General features: G+C 40.3%; 1 protein-coding gene across 1 annotated transcript in view; it reads left to right on the top strand.

Annotated features, from left to right (window-relative positions):
* atrnl1b (attractin-like 1b) overlaps positions 1-9,283 on the top strand; it is a 74,162-nt gene extending 64,879 nt beyond the window's left edge. The window contains exons 28-29 of the mRNA XM_034107217.1: positions 6,234-6,348; positions 7,434-9,283. Of these exons, the coding sequence (XP_033963108.1) occupies positions 6,234-6,348; positions 7,434-7,558 (240 nt within the window). The 3' untranslated portion in view covers positions 7,559-9,283. The remainder of the gene's footprint in view (positions 1-6,233; positions 6,349-7,433) is intronic.
* Positions 9,284-13,383: the final 4,100 nt, after the last annotated feature.

Raw genomic sequence — 13,383 nt, forward strand, 5'->3', positions numbered from 1 at the left:
GATTAAAACTCGATTAATTGCACAGCCCTACTATAGAGCTCTGGAAAGATTTAAGAGACCACTTCAAAATGATCAGTTTCTCTGGTTTTACTATTTAAAGTTATGTGTTTGAGTAAAATGAACATGACGACATTTCTCTGAAGGAATTGAACACCGGAATGGAATGGCTGCCAAACACCTTGAGATTTGAGAACATTTTCTCTTAATTTCTAAATATACCGGTGTGCTTTGGACTCATCTCAAAAGAAGAAGTAGTGTTCAGTGTGCGTTGGCCCATATAGAGCTCCATCACATGCCCTGGCTCCAGCTGAAGGTGAACCATATGAAATGAGCTTAATTCTCTTTATAAAGGATGATTGGTCAGCATCTGGCACCACTTAGCTATCGGAAGCATTTGTTGATGTCAAAGAGGACACTGATGTCACGCTAGCACTAATGGTTCTGTATTTGATCCTCCAGATCTGCTTGTACATCCAACTCAGAGCATTCACTGAGTAAGTGAAGGAAATGCTTTTGTTTGTAACTCAACTACATTATAAAAGAAGTCTCTACCGCAATGTATTTTCGAGTCTAAAACACCTTGATTTGGATACAGGTTAAATTGCTAATGTAAGAATATATAAACGTACATTAATTTGACTTTAAGGACATGGTTCGGAGCATATTTTAGGATATCATAACCCAACTAGTAGATGATCCAGCTACCAAAATGATCCCTCACATCCATTTGAACTAATTTCTAGGGTCTCCTTCTCCGTTTGCACAGATCTCACTGCATTAGTTATTACCAGCTTTTTCTCACTGAGACCCTCCAGCTGGTCCGAGAGCAAATTACAACAGCCTTTGTGCCAATTCTTTCCATTTTAAAACATACAATTTGAAACCCCAGGAGATGGACATTGCTTTTAGTGAGCAAGATGCCAACAGCTGTTGGACAGAGAGCCAATCAGGGCCCACAGGTTGCGGTGTCACAGATGTCTCTATCACTATGGCCGGCATTCAACATATGGAAGCGCTAACGGAAAGCTAGTGTGATGGATGACACCTGTCAGCAGGCCAAAGGGGGGGTGTGTGTGTGTGTGTGTGTGTGTGTGTGTGTGTGTGTGTGTGTGTGTGTGTGTGTGTGTGTGTGTGTGTGTGTGTGTGTGTGTGTGTGTGTGTGTGTGTGTGTGTGTGTGTGTGTGTGTGTGTGGTGTGTGTGTGTGTGTGTGTGTGTGTGTGTGTGTGGTGGAATTGCAGGCTGTGTCCTTTGAAAGATATGAAAATGGAGATAGCCATTTCAAAAAAAAAAAAACCCACCTCTAATTGAAATGATTTATTGATTGGGTTTTTTTACTCTGAATTTTGGATTATTATCCTAGATTAGAAGATAAAATATCTGATTGAATATAATCTAAACGTAAACCGGTTTCATGTTGTAAGTTCCATCTAATAGTCAGGCCAGAAGTGACGTTGGAGAAAAAAGTCTGAGACCAGAGTTTGAAGGACTATTCTCTGGGGATGACAATGTGTAAGAAATGTCATCAACCCATTGCTATCCCTGGAGCAATGGCTGAAATGGCATTTGCCACGTAATAAATCAAATATATCCATTTAATACCCAATGCAGGGGAGGCATTAAGGGTACAATTCCACTGGCCCGGAGCATTCGTCCAAAATATCGACTAATAATGAAGACAATGAACACATTTGTTGCAATAGTAATTTGTGCACAATAGTGCTGGGGGGAAACGATTATTTCGAAAACGATTAATCGGGCGATTATTTGATCGATTAGTCGACTAATCTAACGATTATTTGTCTGTTGTTCAATTCATAAAAAACGTAATGTAAAAAAAACGTATGTAAATTTTTTTTTTTCACAATACTGTGTCTCAGGGGATCTTAATATTTAACAAACTATTAATGTGTTATACCAGATTAACGGTAATAATCTCAGCTAACTGCCGATACAAACCATGTTTACCAAAAAAAAACACAAGTCTCATAAGAAGCATCTAAATGACCCATGAGCGAAAAATGCTAACGGACATTGGCACAGAACTCAAGATAAAAGTACCCTTATTACTCATCGTAGCTGCACATACAAGATATCCGATTAAAGCTGAGACTCCACAGATTATGTAGGTATATAGTATCATCACTGAGTGATCCGGACTCGCGACAGGGGAAGCAAATACAGTCATCACAACACGTACCTTTACAGAGCTTCTAGGGAGATCGTCTCACCACCGTAGCTGTCAATTTGATCAAAAGACGTGTTCAATGGCATTAAAATGAGAAAAAACGCGGCTGAATCGGTTAATCCATAGGTTTTTAACGTCTATGTATAAAAAAATGATTGAATTTATAATCCATAATTCCATTTTTATTTAAAAATCGGAGAGCAAATGCTAGCTGCTAATGGTAGCCACCACAGCTAGCTGTCGCTTTAAATGTTCCAACATAGCCGTTGTGCTTGTGTGATATGCCAACTCCATTTGGCAAAGACTGCAAATGACAATATCTTTGCGTTTTGGACTAACTTTAAAATATTCCCATGCTTTTGAAGACCTAGGGCGAGATGTTTTCGTTTGAGGGCTTCGTGCGCAATCCTGTGAGGAGGTGGTAGCCGTTTCAGTCTCCATTGTGTTTGAAGTGCGATTGCGAACTGCTTGTTGCTTTGTTTACACACCCACGTGTGTGTAGCGACGCGTCGACGCGGAAATATGTCGTCGACGATATTTTGAAGTCGTCGATGCGTCGCTCCAGCACTAGTGCACAAACTGCATTACTACTTGTACTACAACATTTGAACAATCAGTTTTTCCTAATTTTCCTCAATTGTTCATATTTGGTTTATTAAAATAATTATATTGTGGTCATTGTTAAAAAAAGTCTGCTATTATTATGAGTATTATTATTTGTATAATGCGCATTCTGCCTTCCTGTCATTAGGAGTTAGACATGTCATTAGATTAGAACCTTCATTATCCTAAACTGCTGGGACATTTCCCTCGATCCAATACCTTTTATGTTTTCTACTCTTCACTTACTTGTCAGCATAGGTCGGCATTGATGTAAAGACCTTGTTTATATTGGCCTCATATTGAAGCCAACTCCATCGATCAATGGCTGAAACTTTCTCTCCCTCTTCTCATACTCCCTGTCAATCTCCTTTAACTCCTCCGGTGACGTTCTTTTATTTGAAGATTGTTTTTTGCCCGGTGCTTGTCCGGTTACCGCTGGTATTAAAAACTTCTTTGGCGAATGGTTAGGTGGCGCTAAAGTCTGTAGTGAAGGAGCGCGCTCCCACACGGGAGATTGCTCGCGCTGCGCTCCGCAGCAAAAACAGCTGTTTGCTTTTCATCCAACAACGACAACCGCCTTACGAAGCGCTATGTTGTAGCGTTAATAAACGAAACGAATTTATATAAATAAACGAATTTAACAAAATTGCTTGTCAAAATACCTATACCACAGGACCATTTTTTTTAAAAAAAGCAATATTTTTAGTGGCCCGAGCGGGCAAGTGGAAAGTAGCCTACGTTATGCTGGCCCTGGGTGTCTAAATAGTGCTTCCGGGCCAGCGGGCCATTTATAATGTCGAGCCCTGACCAATGATTGACACAGTATTTCTACAATTCTACAATTAATTAGTTTTGAACGGCTGTAATGATGTTTCAACCAGTGGTCCATGTAAGTATGGTTTGCTGTGGAATATGCTTTAATAAAAACTCAGCATACAGTAGGTTACAGTAAATGACCTCCCTTGCTTGGCTGTGGCTTGTATACTGTGGCTGCTCATTAGCAGAATCACTTGAATGGTCATGAAATGGCTGGAAATGTAATTGCCCTTGTATGTCAGCGGTAACTCTAAATGGGCCTCTCGATCATGAATGTCCCCGAAGAGAAGCAATATGAGAATACTGTGTTCTGATCATGGGCCCTAATGGGGTTGAGTCATATTGCAGATAAACAATCGGTAAGGCTCGATAAGGCATGTCTGCAATACAGAAACATGTCTCCCTTTGTGCAGAGAAACACTTGTGATTGATAAGAGAGTTAAGCAGTGGAGGAACGGAACATACATTTGACTAGTATTACGTATTTTACCTAATGTTCTGACATACTTGTACTTAGTATTTCCATTTTATGCAACACATTTAATGATACTTCTGCTGCATTACATTTGGAGCCAAATATTATTATATTTACTCCACTACATGAATTTAATACTTATATTTACAAGCTATTTTGTACCTATAAAAACATATAAAATGCTTACTTTATATGAAATTATCCTTTACTGTATTATTAATCTACCCAGTATCAAGGGGAAGTAACTACATTTGTCTCAACTCGGACACATTAAAAATAAATAACATGTATTTGTTGTTGATAAAAACACAATAGTTATCCAACAATAATACTGTAACAAATCTGCATACTGAGTACTTTTGATTATTGAAGTACATTTTGCTGATAACATCTGTACTTCAACTGAAGTACTTCCACTTTTAACTCATCATTTTTACTTGTAATTTTACTGTGGTCCGGAGTACTTTAAGACCACAGTATTTCTACTTTTACTCATTCAAAGGATATTTAGTACTTCTTCCACCTCTATTATTGATTATTTTTAAAGTAAAGTATGCTCTTTATTTAAATGAAACATGTAGTTAAATTGGAGATATCAGAATTTGTAATGTGAACACAGTTATATGGCTTGAGTAAAAAGTGCAGTAAATGTTGGGCTTCTTATAAAGGTTTAACCACTGATTACCAATTGGAGTTTGTGTCCAGTGTAACGACTGATTAACAATCCGAGTTTATGTCTGTCACATTTAATATACTTTCTTCTCCGACATTGCTCCACCTTTGTCCTGCGCTCTGTTCCCCTCATCTCTCCGTCCCTCTGTATCAGTTCCAGATGATTAGCAGTTCAGGCAGATCGGAATGAACCCAGGCCAATGTGGACAGCTTTTATAACCTCTGCAAATTATTCAAATTTGACAAAGAGGGTTCTCTTTTGATGAAGGACGAACTGAGTAACCTCTCAGAATCAACGTTCAAAAGTATATTTGGGTTAATCCTTTAAAGAAAGAAGGTTGCATTGGAAATGACACTGCATGTTTCATAGGAACAAGATTGCACTACATGTAGTTTCGACTATTAAACCTAACAAATAAAGAAAGAACGAGGCAATGCTCATTACAAAAACACAAGTTAGCATCAGTGTTTCAGTGGAATATGTGTTCCACATTGATTCCAAAGAGCGCATTCCCACCCCCCGGTTCGTTCATGTTTCCCTAACATGTTGTCTCTTCTGGCTCTTTCATTTCCATTTTCAATTCAGCCAGCCACAGAAAAAAAGTCAATTCTATTCAGACATGTTATTATTCCCCCATTTCTCTCCCCTCATCCAAAACATGTTGTGAAACCCTTGACATTCATTATCAGGATGACATGTTTTTCACGCTTGAGAAAAACTGTTTTGGCCATTAACTGAGAGGGTAGGTCATTGTCGCAACACATGGACTGACACGCACGCACGCACGCACACACACACACACACACACACACACACACACACACACACACACACACACACACACACACACACACACACACACACACACACACACACACACACACACACACACACACACACACACACACACACACACACACACACACACACACACACACACACACACACACACACACACACACACACACACACACACACACACACACACAACGGGTTTCCAATCATGGCTTTGATTTAAACTGGGATGGTAAAGTGATTGTGGGATTATAATCCATCAAATCAATAAAGTTGTATCTTTTGTCCCACATTGCCTCAAAGTACTAGTATTGGTGTTGTCTTTGCAGGATGCAGTTGTTTTTACTGTAAACATTACTATAAATGAAGGGATATTTTTCTGTTTGAATTTCCATATTACTTCCCCTACATTTAGTTTTATAGCACTATGTATGGACTTACTGTTGATGTATCTTTCTGTACAAGATTGTAAACACAAATGTTGAACATGGAAGCAAATAATTAGAATACGAAAAGCAAAATGCCAAAGTTTGTTCTGAAACGAGAATAAACACAGTCTGCTTTCAAACCCTCTTTTTGCTGGGGAGGAGGGTCCAACTAGGAGTGTTGTTATTACAAACCATAAATGACAAATCCTAATTGTTGTGCCTTTTTTAAATGAAATGTTTGTAATCTTTATTCTCAGGGTGCGCCTAAACCCGTTGCCATGGAGCCGTGTTCAGGAGGAAAAGCTGCTGTGTTGACCGTCCTCATGCGTCTTCCCTCTGGGCTCTCAGACTTACCTCCTCCAGGACAGTCAGGTAACACACACACACACACACACACACACACACACACACACACACACACACACACACACACACACACACACACACACACACACACACACACACACACACACACACACACACACACACACACACACACACACACACACACACACACACACACACACACACACACACACACACACACACACACACACACACACCTCTTGTTTCCTCCGCCACATCTCCTCCATCCATACCTCTGGGACAGCTGAGCTTGAGCTAGCCAGGGGAACGTTGCTAGCGCAGTTAACGTTAGTGCTAGAATTATCCACGTCAGGCGGCTCTTCTGATGATGTAGTAGCAGCTTCACTTGTAGCTTCGGTGCTGCTAGCCTCTTTCTTCTTGTGAATTATATTCTTTTTAGAAAATAAGTCAAGTAAAAACATTTTTTCTGCCATTATAGAGCTTTTTCGTTAGCGTTCTTGAGGGAAAGAGCTGGGGGTGTGTCACTGACACACCCCCAGCTCGCCGCGGGGTCACGAGCCTGATGACGAATCATAATTTTTTAAGGAAATCGTTTTTATTTGGACTGGACATTTTACAAAGAAAGTCATAAACCTTTTGCTCAGCCAAGGTTTTGTACTAAAGTGCCATGTTTTTAATCAGAGCATGGTTTATTCACCCATAAGTCTGTCTGTCTGTAAATATGTTATGTAATTTTAAGATAGCAGGACACAACCGACTTTCATTAAATGTAATAATTAATAGTCTTAACATCTTCTATTTCCAACATCACAAACAGCCAGCTTGTGCACCTTCCAAAAAACACTTACCATATAACACACAAAGCACACACAGAAAAATACAATTCTTCACAAATAAATAACACTTCTATGATCTTACTGCTGAAAATGTGCTTCCAATCCCCACCGGTAAAAAAACAAATTTACTCCGGGAAGCTGCAAAACATTCTACATACAATTGGGTGTTTGAACTAAGATAGACAAGCCTGTAATATCCATTGATGTGGTTTCTTACTGAACAAAGCAATCTGTTGAAATTGCTGTTTTTCTTGTTTGTTTTTTACAACCCTTTTTTTTTTTCTCCTTCTTTAGGACTCATCGTTGCCAGTGCGTTGATAGACATTTCACAGCAGAAACCATCAGATTTTAAGGACAAGTCCCATGGTTTAAAGAACAGAAAAGCCCATCATCCATCGCACCAAGGCACCTGTGTCTGAGTCAGAGACATGGCATGGCTACATGTAGAAAATAACACTTGGCTGCTACCACTCGAGTTTTCACTGAAACTTGCAAAGTCCACAAGAGCACAACCCTGCTTACTTTTCCTGCCCTCGTCTCTTGTCTACGTAAATCCACTTCTGGTCACCTGATCTCCAATCTCTGGAACCAATTAACTCCAACTAGATGGAGCCTAATGTTCTTGTTGAGGGAACCTGCCTGATCAGCGACATCAGAGACAGATTCATCGAGAGGATTCGCTCCCACCGAAGCTTCAGTCGTGACACCTCATCATCCATTTTGCTCAGCATGAGGGAAGGTGTCTGTACATTAAGGTCAGATCATCACGACACATTCTGCCTATGGGGGTTTTGTTCTTTTTGCTTGCCATCAAGTGGTATTCTATGGTGCTAAAGCATTTAGTTCCTATGCGAATGCCTTTTGCTAAATCACTCTGCCTTTTCGCGGGGACAGCTATGCGCTAGGCCTCTTTTTAACACCCCCGTGATAGTGTTTTGACAACACCACTTTGCAGATTACCATTAATGATCTGTTTTAGCGTTTCCTGTACATAGGTCTCATCCAGCCAGCTGAAGCTAAAGTCTGTATTTTGTGTGTAATACATAATACAAATGCTGCAGAGAGACTGCAAACACTACCAGCAGCACGGAGGGAACACTGCTAACTGGAAGAGGCACGGACAAACTATCGGTCATAGGACAAAAGCATGGAACAACCCGGAAACCATAGGAACAATTAGATGCATTTAATTAGCAAACTGGAAGTTTAATTTGTCACAAACTGCCAGATTTGTTTTTTTTTGTGTGTGCTTACTGTTACAAAGAAGTTACATAATGCAAAGAAACACTGACGTTCTGGTGGATCTTTACTGTACTTTGTTATTGTGTCATTTTGCTGTGCAACTTTTTACACTTGCCCTTGGATTGGTGTGGTGGGCAGATGCCGTCGAAGAAAAAAGGTGTCTGCTTTAAAAAAAAAAAAAAGACCAGGGACATCCTGTGGCTGTTAACCAGTTTGTTTCGTATGTTTTTTTTAAGAGCCCTATGACTTTAGTTCCTTCCTTTAGTACAAGGAGTTACGTTACCTTTTTTTATAATGCCTTGGATTTCCATGGAAGGAGCGGGCCTGTTGATCTGCAGAATTTTAAAAAGCTGTCGACCATTTTTAGCCCCGGCCTCCCCCCCCCCCCCCCGAGCTGTACAGTGTCTTGTTGGAACAAATGTGAGTCTTTGTCACTCTTATCTCTAGAGGTGTTTGTCAGATTTTTATGACAGAACGGCAAGAGATTATCATTTATTTTAGGACTTGTCACCTGTTACTATTATATCTATGATACATTGTCTTTTGCTACACTTGTGAAAAGAGCATTTCTGTTAATATTTTTTCTTTTGATATTTAACAGATTCCTGTGTAATAGCATTTAACTTGATTTTATCGTTGACTTAAATTTGTTGTTTTGGACTTTATGGGCATTGTCTTTTTTGTTGCAAACCTGTCCCTATGATGCATTTCATAAGGACAGTATGCCAGCTATTGTGTTTTTATTTTGTGTTTGTAGAGTAATCCGATTACAGTGTCATTACATAGGAATTGGGGGCAAACTTTACCATGAACAAAAGATGATAAACTGCATATCAGTATCTTCAGTGTATTTTAAAAATGGACAACATGACAGAAAATAAAAAAAACAGACCTTTCAAATATGTTGTGCACCTCGAGTCTTGTGTATTTTTAATGTGTACAATTTGTGTTTTTTTACATGATTGACAATCATCCACGCTGTTTTGAATTTGAGGATTAAAGTTTTTTCTTAAATTCTATCTTGGAAAAGTCCAATTTTAAATGGAATAAGACGCATTGATGAAGCTTGTTATCATTTATTCTTCCTCTACAGTCCTGATAACGGGCAAATTGAATCAAATGCCAGTTAAGTTAAATCTATTTTGACTTTAATATTCAGCAGGCATGCAGTCAAAACAAGTGCAACGGTTCTGATTGAAAAAGGATAGTAGTTGATTGGACAAATACATTACAAAAACGAATGATCCTGTAACAAACTTTTTCATTTCTATTGCGAAGTTTGACTGTACATGTGACAGAAAAGAACATGCTGCATTAGCCCTTTCCATAACCCGCCAGATTAAGAGGTTTGTCCTTCGATGTGCCAACACCTGAGAGTGCTTGAGCCGCTCTTCAGCCTAAAGTGCTGTGCATTTGAACAAGGATGCAAAGAAAAAGGGATGCAGCCTGCCAAAGATCTACTCTGTAGAATCATCACTTACTCAACAGTATACTTATTAGCTGCATGCACTTGGGGAAAAGCCACCATAGGACCCTAAAGGAGTTTGGCTATGTTTTAATGCTGTTGATAGCAAGACATCTAAAGAGAAAACCATTCAGCGCTACTGTATTCAGGTAAATGTAAGATTTTTTACTTAGATTTTAAACAATGCCCCTTTTTCAGAGGAATAGCGTATACAGGGGGTCCAAACTTTTTTCATTGAGGTCCACATACCAACAGTCTCACGGCATTTCGTGTTATAGTCACAAAATATATCTATTGATTCTTGTTACACGATTTTCGCCTTTTTTTTGTGTCACACAGAACGATTTCAGTATTCTGAGGCTCTGAGCCCCATTTATTTTACTCGCGGACGGCAAAAAAACTCCAACATTATACAATTTAAAATAAAAGGGTTAGGCTTAGGGTGTTGAGTAAGAAAAAATGTTTTTGAATCGCACAGCTTCTGTTCTTCCAAGACCCGACCGGACAAAAAGACGTGGTGCAGGCACGAAACATACTACCAATGCATTGCTTTTAAAATCGTTCTGTGACACGAAAAAAATGCAAAAATCGTGTTGGTGAACACGAATCAATATATACAGAAAGAAATACAAAGGGCTTGGCCACTCACTGGAGGTGAGGTATATTGCCTCATAAGTTAAGTTATAAGTTAGCAAAATCAATCAAATGTATGGCAATTATGCTTGATACTTGAAGGCCCCACTTTCGGGAGTACGCTTATCCGGTCTACATGTGTTTTGTAGACTTGGAGAAGGCGTATGAGGTGCTGCGGGAGTATGGGGTGAGGGGGTCTCTACTCAGGGCCATCCAATCGTACTCCCAAAGCGAGAGCTGTGTCCGGGTCCTGTGCAGTAAGTCAGACCCATTTACGCTGAGGGTTGGCCTCCGCCAGGGCTGCGCTTTGTCACCAATCCTGTTTGTAATATACATGGATCGGATTTCGAGGCGTAGTCTTTGGGGAGGGGGTCTGCAGTTCGGTGGACTAAGGATTGCACCACTGCTTTTTGCAGATGATGTGGTTCTAATGGCTTCATCGGTCTGCGACCTTCAGCACTCACTGGATCGGTTCGCAACCGAGTGTGAAGCGGCTGGGATGAGGATCAGCACCTCCAAATCTGAGGCCATGGTTCTTAGCAGGAAACCGATGGACTGTCCACTCCAAGTAGGGAATGAGTCCTTACCCCAAGTGAAGGAGTTCAAGTATCTCGGGGTCTTGTTCTCGAGTGAGGGAACAATGGAGCGTGAGATGGGCCGGAGAATCGGAGCAGCAGGAGCGGTACTGCAGTCGCTTTACCGCACCGTTGTGACGAAAAGGGAGCTGAGCCAAAAGGCAAAGCTCTCTGTCTACCGGGCCATTTTCGTTCCTACCCTCACCTATGGTCATGAAGGATGGGTCATGACCGAAAGAACGAGATCGCGGATACAAGCGGCCGAGATGGGTTTTCTCCGCAGGGTGGCTGGTGTCTCCCTTAGGGATAAGGTGAGAAGTTCGGTCTTCCGGGAGGGACTCAGAGTTGAACCGCTCCTCCTTCGTGTCGAAAGGAGCCAGTTGAGGTGGTTCGGGCACCTAGTTAGGATGCCACCTGGGCGCCTCCCTAGGGAGGTGTTCCAGGCACGTCCAGCTGGGAAGAGACCAAAGGGTAGACCTAGGACCAGGTGGAGGTCCTAGGTCTGGAAGATGGATGGATGGAATATAAGACCAACACAAGTTTCAGGTGTGGGCCATATATATTCCATTATACTTTTAGAATCTGCTGAGGGCCAATTAAAAATGGACCACGGGCCGTATGGCCCCCGGGCCGTAGTTTGGACACCCCTGGCAATGGCATACTATGACCTGTAAAATATATTGCTTTTAACCCAAGCATACATGAGTTTTTGACCTTAACTCTTTATAACTCTCTAGTTTCTATGTTAAAGGACAATCTGCCCGCTCTGTCTGCACTTGTTAAAGAGGGGTGAGGCTCTGAAGTTGACGGGTGGTCTCTGCAGCTGCATTGTGCTTTGCAATTTCATAGTACTTACAGCTGCCAGTCCTGCATGTGAAGTGCTGTATGACTCTCATGTCCTCCCCTGCTGTTTGAGTGATGTTGACAATAGACACATCTTTCAAAAATCCACATTAGTACAAACGTTTCCATTTGTGCAGAAGCCAATATAGTTGTGTTATGAATAATGAATGATAGAAAAGCTAGATAGAAAAAAGGTGTGAGAGAGGGATTGTTCCTAAAATTCTGGATAAATCATCTTCTTATTACAGACACATGCATTTCCTAACATTCGGTCTATATGCTGTAAAATGTATTATCTCTTCGATTTACACACGGCATCTATTGCACGTCTGTCCGTCCTGGGAGAGGGATCCCTCCTCTGTTGCTCTCCCTGAGGTTTCTCCCATTTTTTCCCCTTAAACTGTGGGTTTTCTCTGGAAGTTTTTCCTTGTACGATGTGAGGGTCTAAGGATAGAGGGTGTCGTTTTTCTCATACTGATATTCTGAACAATCTGTGCTGTTGTATTTGCTGTAAAGTGTCTCGACTGTAGGCTATTTTTATTATATGTACAGCACTTTGACTCGACCAAAAATCGTTTATAAATGTGCTATATAAATAAAACTTGATTTGATTTGATAAAGGGTAATCCCAAATTACAATTGTATGTTCATTTATACATCTTCTGAACAAGACGATGATTTATGCAATAGAGCAGACTGTAAATATTAAAACAAAGAAAAACATGTGCTGATTTATAGATATACAATGCAGCACACCATATATGCATATATTGTCAAGATGTATTGTAGCTTTATAATGTTTTTGCTTTTTAATCAATACATACACATTTATTTAGCAAGTCCTTGTGCATATGATATTAAAATGTGTTATAAATGGTCCTGTTTTAGAAAAATATATCTAAGAAGGCACTGAAATCTGAGGACTTTTCACCAAACATGCTGCTGGTGTTCAAAGGTGTGACTGTGAATGTTATTTTTCGAAATGACAGCTGAGTGAACAGAGGTTATTGCTAAGTAATGAAGAGGGATGCACCACAAATATTCAGCATGACTGCTGTGGTGCGCCTGAGTCATGGTTGGCAAACTCTTTTCTGTTCTGGTCCAGCTCTGATGGTCAGGTTTTTGCTGAAATAATTACAGGACCACTTTATGAAAAGCAGTTGCTCAACAGAGAAACCTCTTATGTCATGTAAGTCTTTCTCCTCTCATGACAAAGTCAAAAAACAGTCTTTCAATGTCAAAGTGTCTCCCCGTCCTTATAAATAGGACCTAATTCAGTTAACTTTGTTGTTGCCCTGATAACATTTCAAAATGTTCCTGAGATAAATTAAATAAAAGAGAAGAGACCTTGACCTTGTCTTTCTTGCGTAAGATGTCTAAATGAATTCAAGGCTTGAGTGCGGGACTTTTACATATAAATGAATGTCCGTTACATGCCCTTGCTAGACAAGTTCACAAAATGTTGGAATTAAGTTGTCTGGCATCT

The sequence above is a fragment of the Pseudochaenichthys georgianus genome, chromosome 19 (assembly GCF_902827115.2).
Source record: "Pseudochaenichthys georgianus chromosome 19, fPseGeo1.2, whole genome shotgun sequence".
NCBI lineage: Eukaryota > Metazoa > Chordata > Actinopteri > Perciformes > Channichthyidae > Pseudochaenichthys > Pseudochaenichthys georgianus.